Source organism: Kogia breviceps, chromosome 3 (genome assembly GCF_026419965.1).
Source record: "Kogia breviceps isolate mKogBre1 chromosome 3, mKogBre1 haplotype 1, whole genome shotgun sequence".
NCBI classification, from domain to species: Eukaryota; Metazoa; Chordata; class Mammalia; order Artiodactyla; family Physeteridae; genus Kogia; species Kogia breviceps.
This window is the reverse complement of record NC_081312.1, coordinates 172,376,499-172,396,695: the sequence shown is the minus strand read 5'-3', so window position 1 is coordinate 172,396,695 and position 20,197 is coordinate 172,376,499. Positions and strand designations below refer to the sequence as shown.

The 20,197-nt window shown below is 37.6% G+C and overlaps 1 protein-coding gene across 1 annotated transcript in view; it reads left to right on the top strand.

Moving 5' to 3' along the window:
- The first annotated feature begins 4,182 nt into the window (after positions 1-4,182).
- Positions 4,183-20,197, top strand: part of CCDC7 (coiled-coil domain containing 7) — a 255,469-nt gene continuing 239,454 nt past the window's right edge. The window contains exons 1-3 of the mRNA XM_067030362.1: positions 4,183-4,461; positions 5,857-5,949; positions 11,267-11,350. Coding sequence (XP_066886463.1) covers positions 4,183-4,461; positions 5,857-5,949; positions 11,267-11,350 — 456 coding nt within the window. The remainder of the gene's footprint in view (positions 4,462-5,856; positions 5,950-11,266; positions 11,351-20,197) is intronic.

Genomic DNA, 20,197 nt, shown 5'->3' with positions numbered 1-20,197 from the left:
TGTTGGGTGCTAGATGTATTGATATGCATATAAATATTCTTGAGCTCTGTTCTGGGTCTCAGTCAAGTTATTGGAAATGTTAGATTCTTTCAAGTATTTCTTTGAAGATTCATTTGTCCGGGCCAGAGAAGTGTTTAGTGTAAGACTAGTTCTGACCACCTCCTGTGGCAAAATCCTTGTGAGTACTTAGGGAGTATCCATAAATTATAAAGCTTTTCACTCTAGCTGGTGAAAATATAAAATGTTTCCAGCTCTTTGTGAGCTTTGAGTATTGTACCCTTTGATGTTTTTAGGTGGCTCTTTCCCTAGCCTAGCATGTATGTGCCCATACATGCATGCAGTGACATTAAGCTGCTGTGGACTTGAAGGGGGTTCCTCTGAGAATTTATGGAACTCTCTCACTCTTCTTCAACCTCTTTAGTATTCCCTCCTCTTAACTCGAATTTCCTTGGCCTTACTGGACATCTTTTCTTCAACTCAGGGAGACTTCTGGGGTCTCCCTGGGTTCCCCCCTCTTTGCATTATTATTTGGGAACTCCTCTCTAAAGGAAGTAAGTTTAGGAAATCACAGGGCTCATCTTGTTTGTTTCCTGTTACCCAGGGATCACTGTCATTAATTGCCTGATAGACAATATCTTGAAATTCATTGTTTCTATTTTGTCTGAATTTTTAGTTGGTCAGCTAGCAGGATAAACCCAGTCTCTGTTCCACCATTTTGGCTGGAAGCAGAAATCTTCCTATTATCCCTTGAAGAATAACGTAAGTGGTACATGTATATGGTACAACATGGTATTTAACATATGTACCTTAATCACTTTGTTGTACACCAGAAATTAACACATTGTGAATCAACTATACTTCGACAACAACAAAATATTTAATAGTATAAAAAAAATTTTGACTACACAACACCTCGCAGTGAAAAATTTAGACGGTGGCAGAGGAGGGCGTGGCGCCCAGGTTTTGTCGGTGTAGCCCAAGCTCTTATAGCACTAAACGGGTCGTTATTTCTCGAGGCCAAAAGCCTGTAAGCATCTCCACGTGTGAAGCGTCTGGAAGTAATAGCATAGGAGACGGAAGGCGCGGTGGAGACGCGCATGACCTCGAAGACCCCCACCGTTGCCGGAAGCCCTCGCCCCTCGCCCCGCCCCCGTGGGATGGGCGGCTCGCGCCTGCGGCGTCTGACGTAGGACGTCGGCGTCCTGACGTGGCGTCAACGGCCGTCCGGCGGTTGGCGTCTCACCCTCCCTGCGGCCGCACGGGGACGCTAAAGCCCGGCGTTTCCTGGCGGCAGAAATGCCCGTTTGTAAAACAGCAGTGCTGGAGTCTGCAGGATTTGCAGGCTTCCGTCTTGAAGGAAGTCTGCGAGGCTCAGAATTTCCAGCGTTTTCACCTTAGAGCCAGCCTCGCCAGGGCCAAACCACCCAGTAGCCTGACTGCCAGCAGCCTCGGCAGGTATACCGAGTGGTGGGGGACTTCCCTCGTCAGCTGTGGGCGTGTTCGCTAGATTCCCTGGCCAAAGCATCCTTGCTTCTCTCTTCATTCCCCCACCCCCGCACCCCGCGTGACTGCCTCAGCTGCGGCTGAGCTTCTCTTGTCTTGATGGAGAATTTAAGGACCGTAAACCCTATGCCTTCCACCCCCACAGTTTGGTATAAGGTGTCTTTAAAGGGCTTGAAATGGATATCAAGCTAATCCTTGAAGGGAAACCAGAAAATGTTTGTCTTTGTGGTGGAAAGTGACTGATAAACTTGGGTAATTTTATGGTGATAGAGTATCCGCCTCCTGGCATTGTTAGGAGAGTTAAAGGGAGCAAATGTGTAAAATCCTTAAGTATTTTTTTATAAGTGTTCACTGCATGTAATTTTTTTTTTTAAAGTTTCTGTGAACTTTCATGGATCCATTTATTAGGCCGTTTTCTAGCACCTGGTGAGTGCGCCATCCTTTTCTGTTGGTTTCTTGAAGTAGTCCACATCTCTGCCTTCCTGTCTGCTACCTTAGGTAGTTTCCCTGTTCCTGTCTAAAGTGCGTTGGCCCATTCGTGCCTTAAAACCCATTTCTTCGGGCTTCCCTGGTGGCGCAGTGGTTGGGAGTCCGCCTGCCGATGCAGGGGACACGGGTTCGTGCCCCGGTCTGGGAGGATCCCACATGCTGCGGAGCGGCTGGGCCCGTGAGCCATGGCCGCTGAGCCTGAGCGTCTGGAGCCTGTGCTCCACAACGGGAGAGGCCACAACAGTGAGGCCCGCATACCACAAAAAAAAAAAAAAAAAAAAAAAAAACCCATTTCTTCTTGTTAACTCGAGGGTATCGTCACAGCAATTCCCTCTCTCTCAGTCATACTTTTTGCTTTCTACTGAATCATTTCCATCAGCAAATTAGTTTCCTAGGGCTGCCGTAACAACGTGCCACAAAAAGGGTGGCCTAAAACGATTTATTGTGAGAGAAATTTATTTTTTGACAATTCTGGAGTCTAGGAGTCTGAAATCAAGGTGTTGGCAGGTCTGTGCTCCCCTGAAGGTTTTTCCCAGCTTCTGGTGGGTGCTGGCAATCCTTAACATTCCTTGGCTTGCAGCTGCACCCCTCCGATCTCTGCCATTGTCGTTTCATGGCCTTCTTCCCTGTACGTCTGTGTACAAGTGTAATCACATGGCTTTCTTATAATGACGCCAGTCATTGGATTTAGAGCCCACCCTATTCCAGTGTGACCTCATTTTAACTTGATCACATCTGCAAAGACTGTATTTTCAAATACAGTCATCTTCCCAGGTACCAGGGTTAGGACTTGAATGTATCTCTTTGGGGGGGACACAGTTCAACCCACAACAATGGGACTAGTCTATGTGTGGAGCACTGCAGACAACTGAGAGCCAATGCTATTCTATCTTAATTTTGCCAGTCTATCAGACAATTCCCATGGGATGAGACTGTTCTGAGTCTTAATCAGCTTTGGAAAGAGAGAAGTAGGAGAATGAAAGCTTAATAAGTCCTACCCAGTCTATACTTCCTTATTCTAGCATGACATTGGTGCTGCCCCCATATTACTCTGCTGATACCCTGGGATCAGCAAATAATAGGCTATTACTGTCTATGGAAATAATGGTGTATATAAAGGGCCTATATTAGCTCAAGAATGGGGGGGAAAGGTAAAAATAAAATTTTAAAGTTTTCTAAATACGTTCTTTCACTGCTGCCACTGTCTTCTTCCCTCCCTTCAGCTCCTGTCCTGAATGCCCACACATAAATCACACCTCTAGGGGTTTCTCACAGGTTTTTTTTTTTTTTTTTCTTTGTTGTTAGGAATGTTTTCCTCTCCATTTTGTAATTTCTCCAGAGTTAATTTTGGGATTCACCATCTTCATGGCAATTGATAGTCTGGCTATCGTTTTTTTTTCTTTTAAAAAATTTTTATTTTATATTGAAGTATAGTTGATTTACAATGTTTTGTTAGTTTCAGGTGTACACCAGAGTGATTCAGTTTTATGTATGTATATCTATTCTTTTTCAAATTATTTTCCCATTTAGGTTATTACAGAATATTGAGTAGAGTTCCCTTTGCTGTATAGTAGGTTCTTGTTGGGTGTCTCTTTTACTTATTCATGTGTTTTGGCTGCACTGGGGCTTAGTTGCCACATGCAGTATCTTTAGTTGTGGCATGCGGACTTCTTAGTTGTGGCATGCGAACTCTTAGTTGCGGCATGCATGTGGGATCTAGTTCCCCCACCAGGGATCAAACCCAGGCCCCCTGCATTAGGAGCACGGAGTCTTACCCACTGGACCACCAGGGAAGTCCCTGGTTATCTATTTTAAATATAGTAGTGTGTATATGTCAATCCCAAGCTCCCAATTTATCTATGACCCCCCCCCCCCGCCCACCTTTCCCCTTTGGTAACCATAAGTTTGTTTTCTAAGTCTAGGAGTGTTTCTGTCTTGTAAATAAGTTCATTTGTATCTTTTTAAAAATAATAGATTCCCCATATAAGTGATATCATATGATATTTGTCTTTCTCTGTCTGACTTGCTTCACTTAGTATGATAATCTCCAGGTCCATCCACGTTGCTGCAAAATGGCATTATTTCATTCTTTTTAATCTGCCATCGTTTTTAATCTGAAATCTTAATGTTTTATTTACAGGGAGGAATAAAATTTTTCATCTATAATTCGGAAGCTAAGTAAATAACAAAATGAGGCCAGTAAAGCATCTTTTGGCATCTAGTAGTAAATTGGCAAAAGTTCCAGAATTAACATATAAAAAAGGAGTATTTAATTCACCATTGTCACCTAAACCAAAGGAAAAACATAGTGCAAAATTAGTACGTGATAAACTTGAACCAGTGGTCTTAAGATCTCCACCAACAGGGGAATCCATCATAAGGTATGCTTTACCCATTCCATCAAGTAGGACAAAGGAGTCAATAGCAGAAGATGAATTGATCAGGAAAATTACCGAACATCTGAAGATGGTAAGATACTTGTTGTTGTCTGGGTTGGGGGTCCCCATGACCATCGTCAGGTTTAGTGATTTCCTTCGAGGACTCACTGGACTCAGTATATAGTCATATTGATGGCTAAGATATATTATAGTGAAAGGATTAAAAGCAAAATCAGCAAAAGGAAAAGGCACATGGGGTGAAGTCTCGAGGAAACCAGGTGCAAGTTTCCAAGATTTCTTTCCCTTTAGAGTCACACAGGACATGCTTAATTCCTTCAACAGCAAATTGTTACAGCACATGTGAAATGTCTACCAGAGGAGCTCACTAGAGACTCAGTGCCCAGGGTTTTATTGGAGGTTGGTCACCTAGGTACTCTCTGCCTAGCATGTACCAAAATTCCAGACTCCCCGAAGGAAAGCAGGTGTTCAGCATAAATAGTATAGTTGGTACAATGAGTTTAGGGACAGTGAGCCACTGTCATCAGTCAATGAATAGTGGGAACCCTCCTGAAATCCAAGTTCTGAGACACAAGCAGATCTTTCTAAGGATTGGCTTTTCTGAGTCTCATGCCTGCTCTGTTAGCTCTTTTCTGCACTTTAGAAACTCTAACTCTTAATTTTTGGGGAAAAAAATCTTCCTTTTTTCTGAGTTTCTTCCTTGCACAGTGATCCAGAATTGAGTTGTAAGTGTACCGAATACCAAGTGAGAACAATGAGGAATAGCACAAATATACAAAAAAATATAGTTCATCAAACTTCCAAACTACAAGTTTGCTCAAAGTTCAGGGGGTTAGCTCAGAGAATTTCCTTTAAAAATGTATTGCTTTCTGTTCTCCATCTCTCTGTTTTCCCCACTATCTTCAAAGAGGAAAGCCAAGTCAGTTAGGTTTTGAGGAAAACTTTGGTGGTAAGTAGAGTTGATGCTTCAGCTGTTCATAGACTCCCTTCAACACAGAAATGGAAAAGTCATAGGGCCTTTCTTCATTGCTAGGGAGGGATCAAGGGCCTATTGCTCATACTCTTTCAGGATGATATGAGGTGGGGCATGAGATGGAAAGTTTGAGGTTATGGTACTGGTAGAAATAAGTCTTACTGGGCTTCCTTGGTGGTGCAGTGGTTGAGTCCGCCTGCCAATGCAGGGAACACGGGTTCGTGCCCCGGTCCGGGAAGATCCCACATGCCGCGGAGCGGCTGGGCCCGTGAGCCATGGCCGCTGAGCCTGCGCGTCCAGAGCCTGTGCTCCGCAACGGGAGAGGCCACAACAGTGAGAGGCCCGCGTACCGCAAAAAAAAAAAAAAAAAAAAAAGAAATAAGTCTTACTGCAAAAATGGTTCTGACATAGTTGATTATGATTAAATATCTTTTTAGATTTAATGTTATATTTTTACCCTATATAAGTACATAATTTGCTTTGATTTTCTCATAGGTTGTTTCTACTTTGGAAGAAACCTATGGATTTAGCATTCCAAGTGGAGAAGAACCAGTTGTGAAGCCTGAACATGAAGGATTAACCTTTTCTGTAAGTATATGTAACGCTAATGTAGAGACATTAATGCTGAAAAGGGCTAAGATTTTCTTTTAGAGTCTGTATATGTTCTCAGAATGAATCCCCCATCCATGAAAATGATCCTCCTAGGAAACTTGAAAGTAGTGTACTGATTTTTCCATTCTCTGCCAACACTTATCTTAAAGTTTAATTAAGGCATGTCTATATCTTTTTTTATTACTAAAGTATTTATTGGATATCAATTTTAAATTTGTTTCCATTCATTTGTATATGTTCTTAAACATTTTATTTATTAATTATTATTATTATTTATTCTTGTTAGTCATCCATTTTATACACATCAGTGTACACATGTCAATCCCAATCTCCAAAATCATCACACCACCACATATCTATATCTTGAGCCTACTTTTGCTGCTAATGTATTTCTTGTTTAATATGTAAGCTTGTGGTTGGCTGTTCATTTGCAATGTATATTCTTTATTATGTTAAGAAAGTATTCTTCTATTTATGGTTTGCTAAATAAAAAACCCCCAACATTGAAGAGATTACTGAGTTTTAATAAATGTCTGTGTTGTATATATTGAAATGATATAACTATTGAGGTGATTATGTGGTTCACTTTCAGTCTATTGATGAGACATTATTTTTACATATTTCTTAATAGTCAACTATACTTTAATACACTGTACTCGTTGGTCATTATTCTTCTATTTTATAATTAGTTTTGTTAGGGATTGAGTTTGGCTTCATGTAATAAAATACCTATGTTGGGTCTTTCAAACCATGAACATAGTATTTTTCTCCATTTATTTGATTGATTTAATTGTCCTGTTTGATTTCTTTCTTCAGCATTCTGTAATTTTCATCATAAAGATCCTGTATATCGTTCTTCTGATTTATACATTAATATTTCATGTTTTTGGAATGATTTTTAAAGGCTTTATATATATATATATATATATATATATATTTTTTTTTTTTTTTTTTTTTTTTTTTTTTTTTGCGTTACGCGGGCCTCTCACTGTTGTGGCCTCTCCCATGGCGGAGCACAGGCTCCCGACGCACAGGCTCAGCGGCCATGGCTCACGGGCCCAGCCGCTCCGCAGCATGTGGGATCTTCCCAGACCGGGGCACGAACCCGTGTCCCCTGCATCGGCAGGCGGACTCTCAACCACTGCGCCACCAGGGAAGCCCGGCATTATATTTTTAATTTCAGTTTCCACCTGTTTGTTATTATTATATAGAAATATGATTGATTTTCGTGTGTTGATCTTACATCTTGCAACCTTGCTCAATGTACTTCTTTATTCTAGGAATCTTTCTGTAGATACTTTGGGGTTTTATGCATAGACAATTATGTCATCTTCAAATAAAGACAGTTTTACTTCTTCTTCTCCAATCTGAATGTTTTTATTTCCTTGTCTCTCTCTTTCTCTTTTTTTTTTTTTTTTGGCTGTGCCGTGCGGCATGTGGGATCTTAATTCCCTGACCAGGGATTGAACCTGTGCCCTCTGCAATGGAAGCACGCATTCTTAACCACTGGATTGCCAGGGAAGTCCCCACGTATCTTTTTGAATTAGAGTTTTCTCTCAATATATGCCCAGGAATGGGATTGCCATATCATATTGTAACTCTATTTTTAGTTTTTTGAGGAACATCCATACTGTTCTCCATGGTGGCTGCACCAATTTACATTTCCACCAACAAGGTAGGGGGGTTCCTTTTGCTCCACACCCTTGCCAGCATATATTATCTGTAGACTTTTTAATGATGGCCATTCTGACTAGTGTGAGGTGATATCTCATTATAGTTTTGATTTGTGTTTCTCTAATAATTAGCGATATTGAGTATCTTTTCATGTGCCTGTATGTCTTCTTTTTCATATGCCTATCTGTATTTCTTCTTTGGAGAAGTGTCTATTTAGGTCTTCAGCCCATTTTTTGATCAGGTTGTTTGTTTTTCTGATATTAAGCCGTATGAGCTGTTTGTGAATTTCGGAAATTAATCCCTTGTTGGTAGCATCATTTGCAAATATTTTCTCCCAGTCTGTAATTTGTCTTTTTGTTTTGTTTATGGTTTCCTTTGCTGTGCAAAAGCTTTTAAGTTTAATTATGTTCCATTTGTTTAGTTTTGTTTTTGTTTCCTTTACTCTAGGAGAGGGATCCAAAAAAATATTGCTACGTTTTATGTCAAAGAGTGTTCTGCCTATGTTTTCCTCTAGAGTTTTATAGTGTCTGGCCTTACATTTAGGTCTTTAATCCATTTTGAGTTTATTTTTGTGTTATGGTGTTAGGGAGTGTTCTAATTTCATTCTTTCACATGTAGCTCTCCAGTTTTCCCAGCACCACTTATTGAAGAGGCTGTCTTTTCTCCATTGTATATTCTTGCCTCCTTTCTTGTAGATTATTTGACCATATGTGCTTGGGTTTATTTCTGGGCTTTCTGTCCTGTTCCATTAATCTATATGTCTCTTTTTGTGCCAGTACCATACTGTTTTGATTACTGTAGCTTTGTAGTATAGTCTGAGGTCAGGGAGAGTGATTTCTCAAGCTCCATTCTTCTTTCTCAGGATTGTTTTGGCCATTCGGGGTCTTTTGTGCTTTCTATACAAATTTTTAATTTTTTTTGCTCTAGTTCTGTGAAGAATGACATTGGTAATTTGATAGGAATTGCATTGAAAGCATAGATTGCCTTGGGTAGTATGGTCATTTTAACACTATTGAGTCTTCCAATCCAAGAACACAGTATATCTTCTCACCTGTTTGTGTCACCTTCAGTTTCTTTCATTAGCATCTTACAGTTTTTGGAGTACAGGTCATTTGTTTCCTTAGGTAGGTTTATTCCTAGGTACTTTATTTTATTTTTTGATGTGATGTGATTATTTCCTTCATTTCTCTTGCTGATCTTTTGTTGTTAGTGTATACAAATGCTACAGATTTCTGTATATTAATTTTGTATCCTGCAACTTTACTGAATTCATTGATGAGCTTCAGTAGTTTTCTGGTAGTGTCTTTAGGAGTTTCTATGTATACTATCATGTCATCTGAAAACAGTGACAGTTTTACTTCTTCTTTTCCAATTTGGATTCCTTTTCTTTTTCTTTTCTGAGTGCTGTGGCTAGGACTTCCAAAACTATGTTGAGTAAAAGTGGTGAGGGTGGGCATTCTCACAGTTGAGTATAATGTTAGCTGTGGATTTGTCATATATGGCCTTTATTATGTTGAGGGTATGTTCCCTCTATTCCCACTTTCTAAAGAGTTTTTTTTAATCATAAATGGATGTTGAATTTTATCAAAAGATTTTTCTGCATCTATTGAGATGATCATATGGTTTATAGTCTTCAATTTGTTAATGTCGTGTATCACATTGATTGATTTGTGGATATTGAAAAATCCTTGCATCCCTGGGATAAATCCCACTTGGTCATATTGTATGAACCTTTTAATGTATTGTTGGAGTAGGTTTGCTTGTATTTTGAGGATTTTTGCATCTATGTTCATCAGTGATATGGGGCTGTAATTTTCTTTTTTTGTGGTATCTTTGTCTGATTTTGGTATCAGGGTGATGGTAGCCTCATAGAATGCATTCAGAAGTCTTCCTTCCTCTCCAGTTTTTTGGAATATTTTCGGAAGGATAGGTGTTAACTCTTCTCTAAATGTTTGGTAGAAGTCACCTGTGAAGTCATCTTGTCCTGGACTTTTGTTTTTTGGGAGTTTTAAAATTACTCTTTCAATTTCAGTTCTGATAATTGGTCTGTTCATATTTTCTATTTGTTCTTGGTTCAAGAATTTGTCCATTTCTTCTGGATTGTCCATTTTATTGGCTTATAGTTGCTTGTAGTAGTCTCATGATCCTTTGTATTTCTGTGCTGTTGGATGTAACTTTTCCTTTTTCATTTCCGATTTTATTGATTTGGGCTCTCCCTTTTCTTGATGAGTCTGGCTAAAGTTTTATCACTTTTGTTTGTTTTTTCAAAGAACTAGCTTTGATTTCATTGGTCTTTTCTATTGTTTTTTTAGTCTCTATTTCATTTATTTCAGCTCTGATCTTTATGATTTCTTTTCTTCACTAACTTTGGGTTTTGTTTGTTCTTTATTCTAGTTGCTTTAGGTGTAAGGGTAGGTTGTTTGAGATTTTTCTTGTTTCCTGAGGTAAGCCTGTATCGCTGTAAACTTAACTCTGTAGAACTGCTTTGCTCCATCCCGTAGGTTTTGGATTATCATGCTTTCATTTTCATTTGTCTCTAGGTATTTTTTTATTTCCTCTTTGATTTCTTCATTGAGCCATTGGTTGTTTAGCAGCATATTGTTTAGTATCCACGTGTTTGTGTTTTTTGCAGTTTTTTCTTGTAGTTGATTTTTAGCCTCATAGTGTTGTGGTCAGAAAGGATGCTTGATATTTCAGTTTTCTTATATTTATCAAGGCTTGCTTTGTGGCCCAGCATGTGATCTATCCTGGATAATGTTCTGTGTGCACTTGAAAAGAATATGTATCTTGATCAAATTGATATTCATCGTCTATTTGTGGCACCTGAATGTGGGTGGAAGAAAATCCCCAAGTCTGCTAATGGCCTCACTTTATATTTGTGATTAGTAACTCTAGTTAATTCATTTTCCCACTCTCCTGAATGACTATTTTAGTTTCCCCCTCTGTCTCCTATATGATTATAGGTTTTACCATGATAAAAAAAATATGAACCTCTGAGTATGTTTAAAATGTAATATTGAGGGATCATATTTGTCCTGGAGAACATTCTGTCAGAATTCTAACTATATATAAGCATATGAGATTTATTTATCTTTGGTCAATTCTCGGATTTACAGATCACTGCTCTACGAAAGGAGATTCAGTCACTGTGACATTTTAATATGTAACTTTTTTCCTCAAAATTTTCTATTGCTCATTAAGTAAGGGTGAAAGACTATATCTCTTGGCAAGTATAGTTATAATCAGAAGTCATTATTAGCATTCATTTTTTAGCACAAAGTGTTAATTAACGTATATTTAAGTGTGTACTTTTTTTTGCTACCCCTAAATTTCAGAAGGCTAAGGCTGGAAAGCTCTTTTCTACACCTGTGTAGAGGAGAGTGTGAGGAGAGAGACATAGCTGGGTATATGTCATTACTGAGCCACTCCCCAGAATGTACTTTCTTTCTGGGAAAATTTGCTGGTATAGCATTTGGAACATAGTTTCTCGTTTTATGCATTTCAAGGGACAGAAATTACATACACAAAACTATTTTCAAAAGTAGTTAAATATACTAAAGTATAGATGGATATACATATGAATTCTGAAATAAAAGTAACTTTCTCCTTTTTTCATAAGGTTGGGAATGATCTGAATTCATTCTTGGTATGTTGTTCACAATTTGCAGCTCAGTTAGAAGCAGCAGCTAAGGAAGAACATAATGTATGTATTCTGTGTAAACTGCTAAACATAAAATATTACTTAATATTTTAATTATAAGCTACTACTACTAATAATAAAACAAAATAATCTGATAATAATTACTAATTAAATTACTATTCATTATTACTAACAATTATTTTAATAATAAAGTATTTAAAGTTATATTGGTTGTTTGATCTTAAATATGATAATCCAGCCAGCAATATTAGTCTAGGTATAGTGCCTTAAGTAGTTATAAAGAGCATTGGAAAGCATTACTTATCATAGGCGTTTATGTCTGTGAATTATGCTTTATGTACAGCATTGACTGGGTCATTAATATTTTCATATGTAGTATTTATATTTTACTGTGTTTTTTAAATAAGTACATTTATATTACAAAAGTAATGGTATAAATAATGAAAATTTTAAAATGAAGATATACAAAAAGAAAGTAAAAGTCATCATAATCCTGTTTCTCTGAGATAACTCTTGTCAACATATTTTTGTTTACCTTCCTATTTTTCCATAGTTATATGTATTATTCTTTAGAAATTAAATAATACCATATGTATTATTTGGTAATACATTTTCTTATTTTGTGAGTTTTGAAAAATAACATTGTGTTTTAGCTGATTTTGAAAGTATTATTGTGGAACATTTGAAGAAGTATGAAAAGTACATAGGAAAATAAATTATATGCAGTGTTACTCTGATGCATAAGCATTAGTAACATTATGAAATATACTTTCATGTTTTGCTATATATATATACACACACACATATATATTTATATACACATTTTTTTCTAATTTTTTAAATTGGAAAATGAACATAAAGTATACTGTCTTAAGCATTTTAAAGTGTACAGTTCAGTGGTGTTAAGTACATTTATATTGTGTAACCATCACTGCCTTCCACTACAGAGCTCTTTTCATCTTGCAAAACTGAAACTGTATGCATTAAACAATAACTTCCTGTGACCCCCTCTGTTTGGCCCCTGGTAATCACCATTCTCTCATTTACTATGAGGGGTTGTTTTTGTTTGTTTTGATTTCATGTATAAGTGGGGTCATGAAATATTTTTCTTTCTGTGTCTGGCTTGTTTCACTTACCGTAGTGTCTTACAGATTCATCAATGTTGTCACAAATGGCAGGTTTTCCTTCTTTTTTTAATGCCTGAATAATATTCCATTTTGTATGTATATCACAATTTCTTTATCCATTCATCCATTGATGGATACTTAGACTGTTTCGATATCTTGGCTATTGTGAATAATGCTGCAAAGACCATGGGAGTGCAGATATCTTTTTGAAATACTGATTTTGTTTCCTTTGGATATATACCTGAAAGTGGGATTGCTGGATCATATGGTACTTATATTAAAAATTTTTTTTTAGAAACCTACATACTGTTTTCCATAGTAGCTATATCAACTTATATACCCACCAACAGTGCATAAGGGTTCCCTCTCTCCACATCCTTATCAGTGCTTATTTTCTCTTGTCTTTTTGGTAATAAATGTTTTCACAGGTGTGAGGTGATATCTCATATGATTTTGATTTGCATTTCCCTGGTGATGAGTGATGTTCAACACCTTTTCATATAGCCATTGTTCATTTGTATGTCTTGTTTGGAAAAATGTCTATTCATTTTTCTATTTCTTTGCCCATTTTAAAATCAGGTTATTTGTTATTTTGCTGTTGAGTTGCATGAGTTCCTTATATGTTCTAGATATTAAGCCTTTTTACAGTAATATATATGGCTTGCAAATATTTGCTCCCATTCCAGATTGCCTTTTCATTTTTTTGATGGTTTCCTTTGATGTGTGGTGACTTTTTAATTTGATGTAGACCCATGTTTATTTTTTTCATTCTTTTTCAAAGTTTTATTTTTTCTATGTATTTATATTTATTTTGGCTGCACTGCATCTTAGTTGCAACATGCAAACTTCGTGGTTGTGGCATGCAGACATCTTAGTTGTGACATGTGGACTTCTTATTTGCGACATGTGGACCCTTAGTTGTTGCATGCATGTGGGATCTAGTTCCCCAACCAGGGATTGAGCTCAGGCCCCCTGCATTAGAAGCGCAGAGTCTTACCCACTGGACCACCAGAGAAGTCTCCCATTAGTTTATTTTTGCTTTTGTTAAACTTGGGCTTTAGGTGTCATGTCCAAGAAATCATTGCCAAATCCAATTTCCTGATGCTTTTTCCCTGTGTCTTCTTCCAGCAGTTTAATAGGTTTAGATCTTGTTTTCAGGTTATGGATCCATTTTGAGTTAATTTTTATACAAAGTGTAAGGGAAGGATGAACTTTGTTCTTTGCATGTGGATATCTAATTCTTTCAGCATTATTTGTTGAACAGATTCTTTTTTCCCCATTGGTACTCTTGTATAAAATCAGTTTGCGATATATCATAGGGTTTATTTCTGAGTTTTCAATTCTGTTCCATTGGTTTCTGTATCTTTTAAATTATTTTTTTATATTTATTTTTAAAAATTTAAGTATCATTCACATATAACACTGTATTAGTTTTAGGTGTACATACGTATCTATCTTTATGACAGTGCATCACTGTCTTTTTTTTTAAGCATCTTTATTGGAGTATAACTGTTTTACAATGGTGTGTTAGTTTCTGCTTTACAACAAAGTGAATCAGTTATACATATACATATATTCCCATATCTCTTCCCTCTTGCGTCTCCCTTCCTCCCACCCTCCCCATCCCACCCCTCTAGGTGGTCACAAAGCACAGAGCTGATCTCCCTGTGCTATGTGGCTGCTTCTCTCTAGCTATCTATTTTACATTTGGTGGTGTATATATGTCCATGCCACTCTCTCACTTTGTCACAGCTTACCCTTCCCCCTCCCCATATCCTCAGGTCCATGCTCTAGTAGGTCTGTGTTTTATTCCCATCCTACCACTAATCTCTTCATGACATTTTTTTTCTTAGATTCCATATATATGTGTTAGCATACGGTATTTGTTTTTCTCCTTCTGACTTAACTTCACTCTGTATGACAGACTCCAGGTCTATCCACCTCATTACAAATAACTCAGTTTCATTTCTTTTTATGGCTGAGTAATATTCCATTGTATATATGTGCCACATCTTCTTTATCCATTCATCTGATGATGGACACATAGGTTGCTTCCATGTCCTGGCTATTATAAATAGAGCTGCAATGAACATTTTGGTACATGACTCTTTGAATAATGGTTTTCTCAATGTATATGTCCAGTAGTAGGATTATGGGGTCATCTGGTAGTTCTGTTTGTAGTTCTTTTAAGGAACCTCCATATTGTTCTCCATAGTGGCTGTATTAGTTTACATTCCCACCAACAGTGCAAGAGTGTTCCCTTTTCTCCACGCCCTCTCCAGCATTTATTGTTTCTAGAGTTTTTGATGATGGCCATTCTGACCGGTGTGAGATGATATCTCATTGTAGTTTTGATTTGCATTTCTCTAATGATTAACGATGTTGAGCATTCTTTCATGTGTTTGTTGGCAATCTATGTATCTTCTTTGGAGAAATGTCTATTTAGTTCTTCTGCCCATTTTTGGATTGGGTTGTTTGTTTTCTTGTTATTGAGCTGCATGAGTTGCTTATAAATTTTGGATATTACTCCTGTGTCAGTTGCTTCATTTGCAACTATTTTCTCCCATTCTGAGGGTTGTCTTTTGGTCTTGTTTATGGTATCCTTTGCTGTGCAAAAGCTTTTAAGTTTCATTAGGTCCCATTTGTTTATTTTTGTTTTTATTTCCATTTCTCTAGGAGGTGGGTCAAAAAGGATCTTGCTATGATTTACGTCATAGAGTGTTCTGCCTATGTTTTCCTCTAAGAGTTTGATAGTGCCTGCCCTTACATGTAGGTCTTTAATCCATTTTGAGTTTATTTTTGTGTATGGTGTTAGGGAGTACTCTAATTTCATACTTTTACATGTACCTGTCCAGTGTTCCCAGCACCACTTATTGAAGAGGCTATCTTTTCTCCACTGTATATCCTTCCTTCCTTTATCAAAGATAAGGTGACGTTATGTGTGTGGGTTTATCTCTGGGCTTTCTGTCCTGTTCCATTGATCTATATTTCTGTTTTTGTGCCAGTACCATACTCTGTTGATTACTGTGGCTTTGTAGTATAGTCTGAAGTCAGGGAGCCTGATTCCTCCAGCTCCATTTTTCGTTTTCAAGATTGCTTTGGCTATTCGGGGTCTTTTGTGTTTCCATACAAATTGTGAAATTTTTTGTTCTAGTTCTGTAAAAAATGCCAGTGGTAGTTTGATAGGGATTGCATTGAATCTGTAGATTGCTTTGGGTAGTAGAGTCATTTTCACAATGTTGATTCTTCCAATCCAAGAACATGGTATATTTCTCCATCTGTTTATGTCATCTTTGATTTCTTTCATCAGTGTTTTATAGTTTCCTGAGGACAAGTCTTTTGCCTCTTTAGGCAGGTTTATTCCTAGGTATTTTATTCTTTTTGTTGCAGTGGTATGGGAGTGTTTCCTTAATTTCTTTTTCTGATTTTTCATGGTTGGTGTATAGGAATGGCAGAGATTTCTGTGCATTAATTTTGTATCCTGCAACCTTACCAAATTCATTGATTAGTTCTAGTAGTTTTCTCATGGCATCTTTAGGATTTTCTATGTGTAGTATCATGTCATCTGCACACAGTGACAGTTTTACTTCTTCTTTTCCAATATGTATTCCTTTGATTTCTTTTTCTTCTCTGATTGCCATGGCTAGGACTTCCAAAACTATGTTGAATAAGAATGGTGAGAGAGCACATCCTTGTCTTGTTCCTGATCTTAGTGAAAATGCTTTCAGTTTTTCACCATTGAATATGATGCTTGTTGTGGGTTTGTCATATATGGCCTTTGTTATGTTAAGATAGGTTTCGTCTATGCCCATTTAATGGATAGTTTTTATAACAAATGGGTGTTGAATTTTGTCAAAAGCTTTTTCTGCATCTCTTGAGATGATCATATGGTTTTTATTCCTTAATTTGTTAATGTGGTGTTTCACATTGATTTATTTGCGTATATTGAAGAATCCTTGCATCATACACCATGATCAAGTGGGGTAAATCCTACTTGATCATGGTGTATGATCCTTTTAATGTGCTGTTGGATTCTGTTTTCTAGTAATTTGTTCAGGATTTTTGCATCTATTTTCATCAGTGATATTGGTTTATATTTTTCTTTTTGTGATATCTTTTTCTGGCTTCGGTATTAGAGTGCTGGTGGCCTTGTTAAATGAGTTTGGGAGTGTTCGTTTCTCTGCAATTTTGAGGAAGAGTTTGAGAAGAATGCGTGTTAGCTCTTCTCTAAATGTTTGATACAATTCTCCTGTGAAGCCATCTGGTCTTGGACTTTTGTTTTTTGGAAGATTTTTAATTATATTTCATGTTCATTACTTGTGATAGTGCTGTATATATTTTCTAATTCTTCCTGGTTCAGTCTTGGAAAATTGTATCTTTGCAAGAATTTGTCCCTTTCTTTCATGTTGTCCGTTTTATTGGCATTTAGTTGTTTGTTGCAGTTTCTCATAATCCTTTGTATTTCTGCGGTGTCAGTTTTGATTTCTCCTTTTTCATTTCTAATGTTATTGATTTGCATCCTCTCCCGTTTTTTTTTGTTGAGTCTGACTAAGGGTTATCAATTTTGTTTATCTTCTCAAAGAACCTGCTTTTCGTTTTATTGATCTTTGCTATTTTTTCATTTCTATTTCATTTATTTCTGCCCTGATCTTTATAATTTACTGATTTTGGGTTTTCTTTGTTCTTTCTCTAGTTGTTTTAAATTTAGGGTTAGATTGTTTATTTGAGATTTTTCTTGTTTCTTGAGGTAGGCTTGTATTTCTATTAACTTCCCTCTTAAGAACTGCTTTTGCTGCATCCCATAGGTTTTGGATCATTGTGTTTTCATTTTCATTTGTCTCTAGGTATTTTTTGATTTCCTCCTTGATTTCTTCAGTGATCTCTTGGTTATTTAGTATTGTATTGCTTAGCCTCCATGTGTTTGTGTTTTTTCCGTTTTTTCCCCATGTAATCGATTTCTAATCTCATAGCATTTTGGTCAGAAAAGGTGCTTGATATGATTTCAATTTTTAAAAATTTACTGAGGTTTGATTTGTGACCCAAGATGTGATCTATCCTGGAGAATGTTCCATGTGCACTTGAGAAGAAAATGTAATCTGCTGTTTTTCTAAGGAATGTCCTACAAATATAAATTAAATCTATCTGGTCTTTTGTGTCATTTAAAGCTTGTGTTTACTTATTAATTTTCTGTTTGGATGAACTGTCTGTTGCTATAAGTGAGGTGTTAAATTCGTCCACTATTTTTCTGTTACTGTCGATTTCCTCTTTTATAGCTGTTAGCAGTTGCCTTATGTATTGAGGTGCTCTTATGTTGTGTTCATATGTATTTGTAATTGTTATATCTTCTTCTTGGATTGATCCCTTGATCAATATGTAGTGTCCTTTCTTGTCTCTTGTAATAGTCTTCATTTTAAAGTCTATTTTATCTGAGTATTGCTACTCCAGCTTTCTTTTGATTTCCATTTGTATGGAATATGTTTTTCCATCCCCTCACTTTCAGTCTGTATGTGTCCCTAGGTCTGAATTGGGTCTCTTGTAGACAGCATATACTTGGGTCTTGTTTTTGTATCGGTTCAGCGAGCCTGTGTCTTTTGCTTGGAGCATTTAATCCATTCACGTTTAAGGTAGTTATCGATATGTATGTTCCTCTTACCATTTTCTTAATTGTTTTGGGTTTGTTTTTGTAGGTCCTTTTCTTCTCTTGTGTTTCCCACTTAGAGAAGTTCCTTTAGCATTTGTTGTAGAGCTGGTGTGGTGGTGCTGAATTCTCTTAGCTTTTGCTTGTCTGTAAAGCCTTTGACTTCTCCATCGAATCTGAATGAAATCCTTGTTGGGTAGAGTAATCTTGGTTGTAAGTTCTTCCTTTCATTACTTTAAATATGTCATGCCACTCCCTTTTGGCTTGTAGAGTTTCTGCTCTGAAATCAGCTCTTACCCTATGGGAGTTCCCTTGAATGTTATTTGTTGTTTTTCCCTTGATGCTTTCAATAATCTTTCTTTGTCTTTAATTTTTTGCAATTTGATTACTATATTTCTTGTTGTGTTTCTCCTTGGGTTTATCCTGTATGGTACTCTCTGCTTTTTCTGGATTTGGGTGGCTGTTTCCCTTCCCATGTTAGGGAAGTTTTTGACTATAATCTCTTCAAATATTTTCTTGGGTCCTTTCTCTCTCTCTTCTCCTTCTGGGACCCCTTTAATGTGAATATTATTGCATTTAATGTTGTCCAGATGTCCCTTAGGCTGTCTTCATTTCTTTTCATTCTTTTTTCTGCTCCTCAGCAGTGAATTCCCCTATTCTGTCTACCAGGTCACTTATCCGTTCTTCTGCCTTAATTACTCTATTGATTCCTTCTAGTGTATTTTTCATTTCAGTTATTGTATTGTCATCTCTGTTTGTTTGTTCTTTTAATTCTTCTAAGTCTTTGTTAAACATTTCTTGCATCTTCTCCATCTTTGCTTCCATTGTTTTTCCAAGGTCCTGGATCATCTTCACTATCATTATCCTGAATTCTTTTTCTGGAAGGTTGCCTATCTCCACTTCATTTAGTTGTTTTTCTCAGGTTTCATCTTGTTCCTTCATCTGGCACATAGCCCTCTGCCTTTTCATCTTGTCTATCTTTCTGTGAATGTGGTTTTTGTTCCACAGGCTGCAGGATTGTAGTTATTCTTGCTTCTGCCCTCTGCCCTCTGGTAGATGAGTCTATCTAAGAGATTTGATGGGAGGGACTGGTGGTTGGTAGAGCTGACTGTTGCCCTGGTGGGCAGAGCTCAGTAAAACTTTAATCCGCTTGACTGCTGATGGGTGGGGCTGGGTTCCCTCCTTGTTGGTTATTTGGCCTGAGGCAACCCAACACTGGAGCCTACCTGGGCTCTTTGGTGGGGCTAATGACGGACTCTGGGAGGGTTCAAGCCAAGGACTACTTCCCAGAACTTCTGCTGCCAGTGTCCTTTTCCCCAAGGTGAGCCACAGTCCCTCCGCCCCGCCTCTGCAGGAGACCCTCCAACACTAGCAGGTAGGTCTGGTTCAGTCCCCCTGGAGCCACTGCTCCTTCCCCTGGGTTCCGATGTGCACACTACTTTGTGTGTGCCATCCAAGAGTAGAGTCTCTGTTTCCCCCAGTCCTGTTGAAGTCCTGTAATCAAATCCCACTAGCCTTCAAAGTGTAATTCTCTAGGAACACCTCCTCCTGTTGCCGGACGCCCAGGTTGGGAAGTTTGACTTGGGGCTTGGAAACTTCACTCCAGTGGGTGGACTTCTTTGGTATAAGTTTTCTCCAGTTTGTGAGTCACCCACCCAGCAGTTATGGGATTTGATCTTATTGTGCTTATGCCCCTCCTACTGTCTCATTGTCGCTTCTCCTTTGTCTCTGGATGTGGGGTATCTTTGGTGAGTTCCAGTGTCTTCCTGTGGATGATTGTTCAGCAGTTAGTTGTGATTCCCAATGATCTCACTAGAGGGAGTGAGAGCACTTCCTTCTACTCTGCCATCTTGAACCCAGCCTCTCCTTTAGTTTTTGAGCATGTTTAAGACGGTAGATTTAAAACTTTTGTCTACTAAGTCCAAGATGTGAGCTTCCTCAGGGACAATGTTTGTTTATTTTTCCAATGAATTAGTCGTACTTTCTTGTTCTAGTGAATGCTTCATAAGTTTTGTTGAAAACTAGACGTTTTGAATTTTATAATTCTGGACATCAGTTTATTCCTCTCCTCAAATTTTGTTCTTATTTCTTGCTGTGAGTACTGATTGTTTAGTGATTTTCCTA